At 34.7% G+C, this 14370-nt stretch overlaps 2 protein-coding genes across 5 annotated transcripts; one reads left to right on the forward strand and one right to left on the reverse strand.

Annotated features, from left to right (window-relative positions):
* On the forward strand, positions 1 to 1574 carry LOC110428095 (transcription factor bHLH53-like). Its single transcript, XM_021443787.1, has 2 exons — positions 1 to 796; positions 1166 to 1574. The coding sequence occupies exons 1-2, from the start codon at positions 134 to 136 to the stop codon at positions 1349 to 1351; spliced, it is 849 nt and encodes a 282-aa protein (XP_021299462.1). The 5' UTR covers positions 1 to 133; the 3' UTR covers positions 1352 to 1574.
* A 330-nt stretch (positions 1575 to 1904) lies between these two features.
* Positions 1905 to 11968, reverse strand: LOC110428094 (thiosulfate/3-mercaptopyruvate sulfurtransferase 2-like). 4 transcript variants are annotated; one of them, XM_021443786.2, is made up of 12 exons: positions 11781 to 11968; positions 10516 to 10809; positions 9635 to 9694; positions 9383 to 9445; positions 8337 to 8461; positions 8059 to 8221; positions 7659 to 7718; positions 6630 to 6688; positions 4296 to 4377; positions 3706 to 3769; positions 2568 to 2635; positions 1905 to 2378 (listed from the first exon to the last, which is right to left on the reverse strand). In XM_021443786.2, exons 2-12 carry the CDS (start codon positions 10735 to 10737, stop codon positions 2280 to 2282), a joined length of 1065 nt encoding a protein of 354 aa, XP_021299461.1. In that variant the 5' UTR covers positions 10738 to 10809; positions 11781 to 11968; the 3' UTR covers positions 1905 to 2279. The 4 variants fall into 4 exon arrangements, with proteins under 4 accessions (XP_021299461.1, XP_021299459.1, XP_021299457.1 ...); XM_021443784.2 differs by having other exon boundaries at positions 10621 to 10809; positions 11625 to 11968; XM_021443782.2 differs by having other exon boundaries at positions 11625 to 11968.
* Between the last annotated feature and the right edge of the window lie 2402 nt (positions 11969 to 14370).

Raw genomic sequence — 14370 nt, forward strand, 5'->3', positions numbered from 1 at the left:
GCAGCACAACATTTTGACAGTTTTCTTCTCTAATTCAGGTATTTTACCCTTCTATCTCTTCCACATTTCCCTGCTCTAAAACCTCTCTGCATGTTCCTCACGTCCTGGTGATTCCAGGTTTTTACCAGCCGCCATGGTTTTGAGTTCATACTCCAACTGGGGAACTGATCTCCAAAGTGTTCACTTGGAGCCAATCCATCATGCAAAACAACCTCAGGCGCAGCTTGTTGCAGGAGATCATCATCTTGATTATTACTGGGATACGTTTGAGTTGCCTTGTGCTTTTCTTGATCCTTATACTGACCTGAATGAAAATTTCTCATACCCTGAAAGCTACAATCCTTTACTTCCATACTTGTCCTCTCCATATGACCCTTTAAGCGCCTTCTCACCTGAAAACGAAATCATCCCATATGAAAACTTCAGCTCCTATCCATGCCCCAAACGCCAGAAACTCATTGAAGGTCACTCCTGCTCGGATTTTGTGCCTGCTTTCTTTGACGGGGTTGGTCTATATTCTTGTCCCGTGCCTGAACATCAAAGCAGCATTCATCAGATAAACTTGGATGGAAATTCTGCGGAGAGCTCGAAGAAGATTAATGCTAAGAGTGTATCAGTGCAAAGCATTGCAGCGAGAGAAAGGAGGAGGAAGATTACTGAGAAGACTCAAGAGCTGGGAAAGCTTGTTCCCGGTGGGAATAAGATGAACACCGCTGAAATGCTTCATGCTGCCTTCAAGTATATCAAGTATTTGCAAGCTCAAGTTGGAATCCTTGGATTCATGGACTCGTTCTCGGTAATTTTCTCATACCTTAATGAACCTTTTTCTCGAAGTTTTTTTTTTTTTTTATAATTAGGAGAGAGGAAATTCGAACCTTACGTTTTAAGCAGAGGATAATGCACCAACCAATGAGCTAAATGCTCATGCCTTTTTCTTCCGAAAAGAATTCAATTTCCAACAGCAATACAAATTTAATTTTCCAATATTCAATATAAAATTTTCAAATATCCAATTGGCTATTTAATGTCTAAAAAAGTGAGTGAAGGTGGATAATGGTGAAAATTAAACAAGAGAACCACTTGAAACTGTTGTTTTTATATAATATATAAAGAGAAAAAAGGAGAGTAATTGCTAACATTGGCAAGGAATTTTAAACAAATGCAGGAAAAGGAGAAGGCGACTCGTAAGGAAAGCATGCAAATTGTAACATCCCCAAAGGTTCAAGAAAAGCTTTCCATGGAAGAAAAGTGCCTGGTTCCAAAGGACGTTGTTCTCTCCTTGGCAACGCTTTCTAAACCCCCACTCTCTGATGAACTCAGTCAGCTATTAGCATTTGCACCCCTTGAATGATTTAAGTCTTCACCTCCATTATTTAACCATTTCTCTACTAATGCTTGGTTTGTGTAGCTTTAACATGTAATTGCATCACTTTCTCAATGCAACAACTAATGGTTAACATTCAAGATTCCAGCAGTCTCGTGGAAGAACACTACCTAAATCCATGATCTTATCTTTGTTCTTCTACTAAAGCTGTTAATTTTACATTTTTTCTTTTCTGGGTTGCCTCTTTGTGGTCATGGTTGATCTGTTTCTATTGGGTTGCCCCATCCAGTGTTGCTTTTTGTTTAGTTCATCTTGGAATTCTATTTGATCAATTCAACAATCTCGCTTTTTCAATTTTCAAAGCTTTTTCCTCAGTAAACAAAGTAAACAAAACACACATGGATGATGACATTAGCTCATGGTAGAGTAATGTTGAAGTAAATGAAGGGAAAAGAGCAAGTCTTGATCTCAGGTTCCTTCATTCAACCTTTTAATGGGCACCAACGGACCCGAATTACCTGATCTTAGCTCAAGTGCGCATAACAAGAATAACCTGAGTGCTCAAAATTAACAACCAATAGGAAACAAACTTATGCTGCTGCTGCTTATTTATTTATCTTTGACCAATACCAATGTTCCAACACTGGTCATCACCCCTTAAGCTCCTATGAGTCATCTGCTGCCCTAAAAATGGGATTGCAAGCAGCAGAATCCTATGTTGTCAGCTCATGTGAACAGCAAACAACATTTTTCATAGACATCTTAGAATTCAACATTTCTGTTTTCAAACCAGGTGTGGATCTGAGGTTACCATACAGGTGCAAACTGGAAATGAAAAATGATGAATTATATTCAACTGTTATAGATTCGACCCCTTTTCTTCGCAATCTGAGTACTGAACTTGCCGATCTCAAGCTGTTTTGCTCTGAACATTTTGACCAGGTGGCATTAAGATTTACAGTGAAGTGTCAACAGGTGTGTCTGATTGTGCACCCCATTCGGTCCAAGATCCATCATACACAGCAACATCAGACTTCCCAAGTCGATGGAGGCCCTGAAATGTATCAGCATGAGACACAACTATTTTTGAATATTATCTTTTCCAAGCAGAAGAGAAAGAGTGGATAGAACTCGGTTAGAAAAACTACATTATTTTTCCCCCTCCTGAGGTTTAAGGGGAATATGGATAAATGTTAAACATAAAGGTAGAGATGGACCAGGAGCACATAGCAAGGGAAAGTACCAATGCCAGAACACAAGCAGTTACACCAGTGCCACAAGAAGTAACAACAGGGCCTTCCAATGAGATGCCTGCAGAAGAATAAGTCATTAGTCAGCATCAGTTTGCTTGGAAAATAAAAAAATGTCAAGATCAACCATAAAACTTCTTATAAACAAACATCAAATATAAACTTCTTTATAAGCAAAAGTAAAGAGACAGGCAATGGCAAAGCTAGATGATTCATCAAGAGGCAGAATAAAAGCACATTCAGTATAATGCTGGCATCATAAACCACATAAAATCATATTGAAAGATTGGTTAAGCTATGAACTGTGTGGATGCCCCACAACCATATTGGATGCGACACCACAGGCATCAGTGTCTAATTTTTCTATCTGAAATCAGTAGAGTTACAGAGTCAAGTGTGCAGTTTATATTGCTTTTAAAAAAAAAAAAAAGTGTGCAGTCCATACTGCTCAATCAAGGAAACTTGCAGCCTTTTGCAAATGAGCTGTCCTTGACATTATTATGAGACAGAAAAACTCAATAAATATTTTCCATTATTGAGAATGAACTATTGGAGTAGCTAAAGATTCGAAATTCTATTTATTAGATAGCTCAAACCTTAAACCCACATAATAGATTGCATAAAATGGAGCAGATATTAAGATTTGACAATGATGTTGGTTGATGAAGGGGCTATTGTTGGGGTTTAATTGTATAAATCAAGCAAAGGGATTTCTGAGATAGAAAACCAATATATGATACAGATAAAAAAATAAAAGAGCAATTGATGAATTTTTTTTCTCTGAAGAAAAAATACAACATATTGATAAAAAAAATCAAATTAAGAAAGCAACATTTTAATAGAAAATTAATATATGATACACATTAAAAAACAAACAGAAGATACGATACACATAAGTGAATAACATGACTTAGTATAAGGAATATTTCAAGCACACAAACAAGTTCAGATTAAAATGCCACAATTAATTTGACCATGGTCAAACTTTTATTCAACTATGCATATATTTGACAGTCTACCTAATATTTCAAACTATTAGATGCTAAGGATGCCACAATATAATGAATTTGGGAAGAATACAAAGCAAGGGGGCAAGGAACAATGATAGAAAGGAAGCTAAATAGTACTCACCTTCTTCCTGAAATCTTTTCTCAAGCTCATCAGCGGGTAAAAGTGTCTGTGAAGCATCCAACATCTGCAAAGAAATGCCAAACTTGACCAAATTAATAGACCATTCCAGAAAATAATCCAAAAAAACCATATTAAAAAACACAAGAAAAGAGAGTGAAAGGCAAGAGCAAAGAACTGGACAAAACAAAGAAACAACCAAATTGGACATATGACTTTCTTTCTCCCTTTTTTTCTCACAACTACAATGTTGCCACTTCCTACATCACCAGTAAAAAATCAAGAGAACTTCAGCGTGTTTATCCAACATCTGTGTGCATCAACAACTTCATACAGCACACACCAAAAAGAGATATTGAGAGACCCCCTTGTGCTCCTAATTTGAAAATAAATCATCCTACACCACATCCAACCAACCTTCTCTCTCTCTCTCTCTCTCTCTCTCTCTCTCTTCTCTCTCTCTCTCTCAACACACACACACACCACACACACACAGACATAAAGAAAAGGTATCTATTAGGACTTCAGAAATGTACATACACATCACCTCTTCATAGCATGCAAGTAAAATATGAAAATCTTTTATCACTTACATGGGGAAAAGGAATACATTTGCTGCCAGGGACATGGCCACTTCTTATTCCCTTGCGAGGTTCTGGTGCAGCACCATCAAATCTGCATTAAACCCCAAAACAGGAAAAAAAAGTTAAAAAACAGAAAAAAGATTTGATATGCGAGGAGGTCCAACATCATGTCAGCCCAACTTATATGCCTTTATACGGTTGAATTTTAGGCACCATGGGCTCTCCTCCATCCGAGTCCATGAGGCACATTTCCTTCAAATTTTAAAAAGTTGAAAGGCAAAAATCCTGTTACAAAATTTTATGTATGTTGTGTGAGTGTTAATTTAAGTATTAAATTTAAAAAAAAAAAAAACTAATGAACAAAGCAACCTGCTGAAACAAGAGAGGAGATAGGCTGCCAAGAATCAGCACTTATGCCACATAAAGACTGCTCTACTCCTCTAAATTTGCTGATATTCACCATTCTTGTTAAATGCATCACATTACTCCAGCAGCTAACTTTCCTAGTCAAGTTTTCTACCATTCATTGACCTCATCTCTTACTTCCAAAGGCTCGTTCCACCAAACTAATGACTATGGTTTTCTTGATACCAGCAGTCAAACACAGAGGCCAGGAAACATCAAAAACCTCATTATATCAAACCAACATCCAAGATGTTGAGACATCCAAATCTACTTAGATAGGTTGCACAGTGATGCGAGAAATGAACCCAAAACAGAAATTTGATTCCAAAAGAAAAGACAATAAGAGAATCCAATGAAAGCAAAGAGATCATTTACAAAGTGAAATGGCAGGTCTTATGATTTCTAAGAATAAGGAACATGGTGAACATCTATTTCTTGAGCTAAACTTTTTTAAGAAAAAAAAAAAATATGAAACCTAATTGCACCAAAATTCCCCATTGAGCACAACTATAATAAAAATAAATCCCAACCCTTAAAATAATTTAAATCTCAAGTCTCAACCATCCAAAATAACCAAAAGAAAAAGACCTAAAAACAAAAACAAAAATAAAAATAATAAAGAGTCAAAGACTATAAAGTTATGCCACGGTAACAAAATAGTAGAGATAATATTAGGATGCTCAAAAGAGTGATGATTTCAGTCTGTAGTTAATGATGGGTTTTATATTAGGAAGTGAAATTTCAAGATGTAACCATTCATATGATTAAAACAAGCTGATGGAATCGAGAAGTGCTATTAAGATATCATGTGATCACAAGGTATTAGCCAAGTTCAACAGGATATACTATAACACCATAAAACCAGTTAGGCTTTAATGTACTAAGCTTTTGAGCAGTTAGAAGACAACATATCTGTGATATGGGTGCAGCTGAAATGAAGATATCTGAGATGGATGTCGGTCATGAAATGGAATCATTTAAAAGAAGGTAGAGGTGCCACCAATTGAGGAGAAACTAAAAGACAATGATAAAATGGATTAATCATGGGCAACATAGATATAGGGTGTTTTAAAATAGCAGGGTAGGTTAATTGAAGCAGAAAGAAAAGGGAAAATACAAAGAGGGAAAAATGGTAAAGATAAACAATGGTTATTGAGGCAATAAAAAAGGATTTGAATTTTTAATCTTTCAGAAGACAGCCTGAATTGAACAGAATGTAGAAAACAGATTCAGGTAGCCAATTCCAACTAGAGAGGGATTAAGGCTTACTTGAGTTGATTAGACTGATACAACACCCTAGAATATGCTAAATATGTCTCTTCATTTTAAAGAAAAACAAGGGGCTCCTGGATCATGCTGGCAACTAGAACCACCCTAATAGGCCAACCAACAGCATCCATTCCACTCAGGATCTAGTTTAATTCTAGTTTCTGCTGGTTTTAGACAAATTCCCATAACATTAAAGAGGTTTATGAGTTTTATTAGTAATAATAATGACACAGATTTGAGTTTACCCTGATATCTATTGCAAAAATTTCAGTCCTGTAGTAGATTCAAAGCTAGCCTCTACTTTACAATCTAAGAAGCATTATTATGCTTTCGTGGACTGAAAAATGCAAGAACAAGCCCACACCTTAGGTCACATGCCACTTACATCAATTATTGTGAAAATAAATTTCATTTAGGTCCGAAATTCAGTTAATTTAAGATTGTATTTACAGCATTTCCAAGGCACTAATAGGGCAGACATGTTGATTTCTGCTCCTTGTCAACAACACAAGGCGAAGTATTCAGCTACAAGAACTGAGTGCTGAAGGAAAACAAAATTATTCAATACCTGTAACTGAAAGCATTTTTACCATATTAAATTCATATGTATCATACAGACATTAAGAAAACATAGTCAAATATACTCAATCAAATAAGATTATGCATTACCGGGGCTTAGAGCGGGCATCTATATGCTGGTGAGTTTTTTCCTCAATGTTTCTTCTAACCTGAAAAAAGAAAAAAAAGACAGAAGGTATGATCTAATATAACACTAATGTGTTCAAATAATGGGGAATTTATGTCCCCTGATGGACTATCATCACAGCTATTGCCATAAAATAGAACATCTATGCTGCTCAGACTTGAATTTGAGTGCTGGACATGGTACATGCCCCAAAAAGTACTTTCAACTGTTTGTGAGCATTGCGTACATAGACTGTTTTAACTCTATAACCATGTGAGCTTTAAGGCATCCACTCTATTTCTGATGCAGAAATGCTAGTAAAAATGAAGAATCAGAGTAACATACAAGATCACCAACTAGACAAATTACATATGCCACCTCTTACTTCTAAGGAAATAATTTTAGGTTGTTATACATTGCACATACAAGATCACCAAATAAACACATTACATAGGCCACCTTTTACTTCTACAGAAACAATTTTTGGTTGTTAAACATTGCATTCTACAGATTTTTCTTCAGAATTTAAAAATGGTGCAACACTATCAAGCCCAAGTACATATAAAGAAGACAGCTAATCAACTCAGACCAAAGTGTATAAAGAATTGACCACTTTATATAAACAATCATTAGTTTTTAATCTCATAACACATATGCAGGCATGCTCTTCCTTTATGCGACTGATATAAACTCATAATGTCTAAAATTCTATACTTGTCCTATTCAGCGTGAAGCTTTTTTAAAAAAAAATTATTTATTTATCAGACCATAGTAAATTATAGTGTGATATATGTGAATGCAAATAAACGTTCAGATGGGTTCATCATATCATAAAAATCCTGCATCATGATTACTGCAAGGTCACAACAGTAGATCTGGTCATGAAGGTGAATCCACTTTAAAATTTCAATTATTACCAACCAACATTTCAGTAGTTAAACTAAACTAAAACAGCAAAACCATAATTCTATTTGTTGAACAGAAATATTAGGTAATTAGGTTAGTAATTTAACCTGATCGAGTGTCCAGACAAGATGTGGCTGAAATTTTGTCTGAAATGTGACTGGTCCAGCCTGCAAAACAAAGATACATGCAGATGCAACTAAAACTACTGAGCATAAGATTTTAAAAATGAAACGTGAGAGAATTTAAGGTTATATTTTATTATTCAGATCATAGATCTTCAACCCAGTAACTGAACTGCCAATTGCTACTGAATGACGTCCTTAGTATTTCCAATAATCTTGCTTGCTTCTAGTTAAGAGGCATCACTTCAACAACATGGCAGCAACAACTCCCTGGCAACAGCCACATTTTGTAGCATGGAAACTATTCCCCACCCCCTCCATCCCAGTCAATAATTGCAAGTTCAGATTAAAAGAGAAATAGAGATCAGGAAGTAACTATACTTACTGTTTGTCCCTGATAGACTTTCTCTATAGCCTCACTGGCAGCACTGGCTTTCAAAATAGCATCACTAGAAGCACTAGATTCAACATCATATCCCGATGCACGCCACCTTGGGAGGCCTCCATCTAACACCCATACTCGGTCATGCCCAAAGACTCGGAACATCCTTTCAATTATCAATTGGATCAAGTTTGTTAGATTTGATATCAGAAAAAAATGATCAACGATTTCAGAGAAGGCTCAGAAGATATCATAATCTTATTATCAACAATGCTACTCACCACCAGACACGTGCTGCACTAAAAATTCCCTTCCCATCGTAAACAACCAGTCCATCATTATTCTGGATGCCAAGAGCAGACACCGCAGCAGCAAAGGCTTCCTCAGATGGCAGCATATGTGGCAACTGACACAAGTAACAGTTTTTAAATAGAGAAGCCAAATACGATTAACGAACTGGTTCATACGTTATTCAAAGGCTCACTTACCTAGTATCTTCAATGTTAATACATCATGTAACAACTATCATGAATATTTGTTTGAATCAAATTACTGGGAATATTCAAGGAAGGCATATATAAAGTTATAGCGTTTATTCTAGAATTGTCAAAGTACCTTCTTTTACTTTTTTAAGAAAAACTGCAATCTTATGGCACATGTAATATGCCTAATGGTGGCCAAAAATAACTACGAAAAGAGTTTTTCAAATCTTCCTCCCACAAGGCACAACTTTATTATGAAAAAAGGGAACATTTAAAGAAAGAAAGAAAACCTGAATATCTACTACCTTTCCCAAAAATATTGTAGATTATTTATTAACAATAACACATCATAAATCCAGTAAAATACATTAACAGATTATCTGTGGAAGAGAACAACAATGCTATCAAGCCACACCAATAAAGAATAATTTAAATAATCATGATGCATTCAAGACTTTAAAAAGAATAATTTACAGGGAATTGTTTTCATTCCCTGTTTATAGAATGAAATTTCTATTTTTCCCAAAAAAAAAAATCATGACGCATTCAAGACATTTAAGTAAATAATAAGCCACCGAAGTAAAAGAAGAAAATTGACGCTAACTGCTAAGCAAGTCCTTGCTTTACAGAACCCAGTGGGAAGCAGCAGGATATTAAGAGAAAAGAAAAAGTAAGACCAGGGTTTTGAAGAAACAAAGAATTATGCAAATTACTTTCTCCTACCCACTTCAATGGTCTAGCAAACAGAGCATGCAAATTACTTTCTCCTACCCACTTCAATGGTCTAGCAAACAGAGCACCCGAGAGATCAAGAGAAACTAATCAATTAATAAAAGGCATCTCACCTTTGTAGTTCGATCCGCTATTCCATCAACATCAAAGAAAAGAGCACCAGGAATGTGAGCAACCTGCTATGACAAATGATGTCTTACAGAAACGCACTTGAAATTGAAAACATTGGAATTAAAAGAAAGGAATTGAGGAACTCAAGTGGCATATCACGATTAATATTAGATAAGAAATATAAATTCAATAATCAAAAGCATTAAAATTGTCTTGAGTGTATGATACCAAAATATATTGTAAAAGATCAGCACCTGATACTCTTGAATAGGATTCCTCTGCTCGTCTGGCATGTACCAGGATGCATCCAGCACCTGAATAAAATAAATAATGAAATCAATTGACAAATAAACAATTTTTCCAAAGACACCATATGCTAATAAACTCTGGACAGGCTAAAGGCAGAATTCATAACAATGTTTTCACGACACTATCAATAATTCTCAGATTGCCAAATTTTTGTTTGTTTAGTAACTCAGAAATGTCTTCAGGAAACTGTTCTCAAAGTATCTCCTATCTCAGAGAGCACATATTTGTAGTTTATACCAAATTTTACCTACTTTATAATTTTCTTTTTTTTTCTTTCAATTGAGATACAGAGATGTCTTGTCAGCCAGAAAACAAAAGAAAAACGGATTTAGTTCATGTTCCCAAGAACACATGTTCTTTTCCTTCAATAAAATAAATTTGAGGACAGAAAAGATGCCCTTGGAAACCTGATGTATGATAGCTAGATGTTTAGAAGTTCTTTCAGTTTTGTGAACAGGGATTTAGGGCTGGGCTTGAATTTGGCAGTTGTTTTAACATGGATTTAATAACATTTTGATAGATTATTCTTATAAGTTTAAAAAGACTGATTTAGGGCTGCTTGTAATAATGAAACAGCAGTAGGAAATAGATAATGAGGAGATCTAGGTTTAACATCTAGATTTCCTAAGGAGTCACAATAACTGCAAGAGTAATGATATTGAAAATTAATTTGGTAATAAATGCATAACCAAACAGATAGATAAAATTGACAGGTGATGCCTAAGAACGTGAGTATCAGCAAATATACAAATATATGCTAATGCCATTATGTACACAGAGAATAATGAGGGAATAGAGTATCAAAAGTGGCAAACACAAATGGTACCATGATGTCATACATGACAACCATTACTTCAAACTCCAAAAAGTAACAAGAATGACTAAGCATATGCTTTGAAAGGGTTCCTGGTCCATATATAAATTCAAACACCTTCATATCAGGCTCCCTTAGATTAGCATGGAGCCAATCAACAGAAACGACCGGATCATTCGTGGATAGAGATTGCATCGAAAAATTAGTTCTTCTGTCAATTGCTGAGGAGGCCATAAAACGATAAGGCCGACCAGATGTTTTATATGGTGTATAGGTAGGCTCAGCCTGTACACAAAGCTGTCTCTTCTGCAAGTAATAACAAAATGCGAAATAAGATATGGGCCAGACAACCATCAAAAGCACAATGAGATGAAAGCCGTAGTTCAAAGTTAGATATAAAAACTTTCCAAACAGTACACAGTTTAATATTTTAAGTTATCATCAGAGGTACACATGGACAGAGTAGTGAATTTCAAAATACCAAATGCCAGAATTTCCCATGATAATGAATTCTTCAAAGTAGCCAAATTTCACTTATAAACCAAAAGAGAAGCAGCCACTATAGCATTAGATATATCTAACACAATTTCTGTGCAACAAACAGACTAAAAAATTTCCAACTGAAACATCTTATAAGAATCAATGAAACAACAGCCAACCAACAAGCATGCACAACTTCACACATACCGTTAAAATAGGAACAAAAGAACTACACACAAACTGAATGATCAGACCAAATAAAAACATATATCAGAGATTAACTCGTCAAGCATAAAACAGCTTAAAAAACCTTAATCTCCATTAGGTTTCGTACATACTAATATTCCACGAAGAGCATTGAAATAAAAATTATAATTAATCAAAGAAAACACAAAATTCGCAGTAACAATAGTCAAACCACTATACCCTTTGGGTAAGAAAGACAGAAAATAAAATAAAGCATCAGAACTCAAACCCATTTTCCAAAAGTGATAAATTGATCACATGCAGCAAAAAAGAAAAGAAGGGAAAATGAAATACCCAGAAAGCAAAACCGATTACTACAATCAGAAAACCACAGATTAAGAAAACCCCAGATAAGAACATTTTCTTTCAAAAAGGAGGAAGAGATTGCTGCTTACATTGAAAAGAGAAGAGAAAATCAGGGGTTTGTGTGTGAGAGAGGATGAGAATTGACTCAAGCGGTGACCCAAGAGAGTTCTGGAGAGAAGAGATGATGCCATTTATGCACAAAACATATAGAAAAAGGTGTTTGAGGTTGTTGAGAGAGACTCTACTTCGTTGGTGCCGCCAGATTCTTTGGAGAAAGAAGCCAAAACAGCCCTGACTTTGATATCTGTGCGGTTTTGCAGCTTCAATGTTTTTGTTGCTGCTGAAAGTAGCGGTAGTGGAGACTGTCGAGAAAGCGTCTAAACTCAGTATGGAATTGGGATGGAATGGAGATGGGGCATGGTTGGATGATAACTACTCGTCTGCAACTATTAAGGGGCATTTTCTTATTGGCATTGCATTTGAGGCAGGCCTTCCACGGGCAACCCAGCCCGTCGGGCCCTATTTGGGCCAGAGCCTGGATAGTATTTTTAGATCCAGCTCCATCAATCTATACAATATTATTATATTAATAAAAAATTATATTTTATTTTACTTTAATTTTAAAATATATTTGAATTCGACGGCGCTATGCAGCGGGTTTATAAAATTTTATAAAGACTTATATAGAGCTGTATTTTTCGCAAAATGTATTGAGTTTACAAAATACAGTTGATGTTGAAATTTGTGATTTGTCTACAAAAAGTGTTTGCAGTGTAATTGAAGCTAAATATGGAATTATTACAATATTCAATGCCAAGAAGTAACTATATTCTTTCCATTTAGTAGTATATTGCTCTTGATTTCAAACAAGTGAGCTCCTCCTACAAAAGCAAAATCAAACATTTAACTTTGATACCTAATTTTTTCCAGGTCTATATATGTTAGTGCCTTTGGTTCTTTTTGAAACCCACTCCAATTTCACTATTTTACCATGTGAAGGTTTTGTTGCTTTTGGTACCCACACACTTTTGACTTCCTTACCTCTAAAAGTAGTAGCTCTCAAAGGACAAGTGTAAGTAGAGTGTCCTCCTTTATGACAATAAATGCATTTGATAGAGGATCCAACTTTTACATTTTCTTTAAAAAAGAAACTTTTAAAATGTATTTCCTTTTGAGTTCCATCATAGTCTATTTCTTTTTTGTCAAAGAATGCTCTTTGTGTTTCTAGCATATTATTTAATTTTTATTGACTCCTATTAAACTTTGAGAATGTAGCATGCAAATTTTCATTTTTCCACTTTAACTCATTTTTCTCAATTTCCAAGTCTTTGACTACGATTTCTAGTTTTAGTTTTGCTTTGACTAAAAACTCATTTTTACTTTTAAGTTTAGTTATAATGTTCTTATATTCAATGCTTTTTCTTCAAATTCAAATATTAAGTCATCATATGCATCTTGTAATTTATCAAATGAGTATGATTCTTGATCTAAAGTGTATGAATTTGAATCATGAGTAGAGCATGCCTTGGCATCCTCAAGTGCCATGAAACAAAGATTGGCAACTTCATCCTCTTTATCTTGAGAGTCATTATTATCACTACAAGTGACCACCATGGCTTTCTTCTTAAAGTTCTTTGGAACACTCTTCTTGTTTGGACATTCATATTTGGTATGTCCTGTTTTTCTGCACTCATAGCATATTAAACGGTCTTTGTTATGTTTCCTTTTTGGCATGTCTCTTCTAGAAGGCCTCTTACCTCTATAGTTCTTTCTCATAAATTTACTAAATCTCTTGACTAGCATGGTTATATCCTCATCTTCCTCACTCTTATCTTTTACATTTCACTCATCTTCTTCAATTTTGGATTTTAAGGCTATTCTTTTCTTTTTATTATCCTTATTCTTTCAATCATCTAAAGCATTCTTATGTTTTATTGTCATCTCATAAGGAAGTAGAGATCCTATAAGTTTCTCTAGTTTGATTTTTTTTTTTTAAATTTCTTGCTTCCTCTATATCATCACTTTTGGTCTCTACGATTTAGGAAGACAATAAAGTATCTTTTTAATAAGTTGGGCATTCAAGGAAATCTTTTCCTAAGGTTTTTAATCTTCTAACTATATGAGTGAATCTCTCATACATTTTATTTATGGTCTCATTTTTTTTTTCATCATAAATAGCTCATAATCATGTGTGAAAAGTCTATTTTTGGATTCTTTTACTTGGTTTGTTCCTTCATATGTTGTTTCTAAAGTATCCCAAATGTGTTTAGTAGTTTCACACATAGATACTATATTGAATTCACTATTACTTAAAGAACAAAAAAGTGTATTGAATGCCTTACAATTTGTTTGTATTAACTTTTTTTCTTTGTTATCCCATTCTTTCCTAGTTTTTATAATGGCTTTTTTATCTAATTTCTTAGTAGGAATATAAGTGTCATCTAAGATAACATTCCAAACATCAAGATCAACTGATTGAATGAACATTTTCATTCTTTTCTTCCAATAGGATAGTTCGTACCTGAGAAGAATGGAAGTCTATGAGTTGTATACTTTTTGCCAAGAATAGCTGAGGTAGATTCCATTTGATAAGTTGAGCTTTGCTTTTCGGATCACTAAAGACTGTTAGACCTGCAAACTTGAGCCCTCACTCCGATACCAATTATTAAGTTAAATAGCTCAACATGTTAAGTCCAAGAAGGGGGTTGAATTGGACTATCTTCAGAATTAAAAATAAATTGTTTTAGAACAAAATCTTTTTTTTAAATCACAAGCTTAGTTTAAAAAGAAAAAAAAACTAATTAGCTTCTAGATCAATGAAAGAAAATTAAATTT

Source organism: Theobroma umbraticum, unplaced genomic scaffold (genome assembly GCF_002168275.2).
Source record: "Theobroma umbraticum cultivar Fairchild unplaced genomic scaffold, ASM216827v3 scaffold_25.0, whole genome shotgun sequence".
Classification (NCBI taxonomy): Eukaryota; Viridiplantae; Streptophyta; class Magnoliopsida; order Malvales; family Malvaceae; genus Theobroma; species Theobroma umbraticum.

Excerpts from the sequence above, each read along its gene's own strand:
- LOC110428095 (XM_021443787.1), top strand. The coding sequence starts at position 134 with ATGGTTTTGAGTTCATACTCCAACTGGGGAACTGATCTCCAAAGTGTT. Across the intron at positions 797-1,165 it reads GATTCATGGACTCGTTCTCG|GAAAAGGAGAAGGCGACTCG; the intron begins GTAATTTTCTCA and ends AAACAAATGCAG.
- LOC110428094 (XM_021443782.2), bottom strand. The coding sequence starts at position 11,726 with ATGGCATCATCTCTTCTCTCCAGAACTCTCTTGGGTCACCGCTTGAGT. Across the intron at positions 7,719-8,058 it reads AAGTCTATCAGGGACAAACA|GCTGGACCAGTCACATTTCA; the intron begins GTAAGTATAGTT and ends TTTGTTTTGCAG. Across the intron at positions 6,689-7,658 it reads TTGTCTGGACACTCGATCAG|GTTAGAAGAAACATTGAGGA; the intron begins GTTAAATTACTA and ends TTCTTTTTTCAG.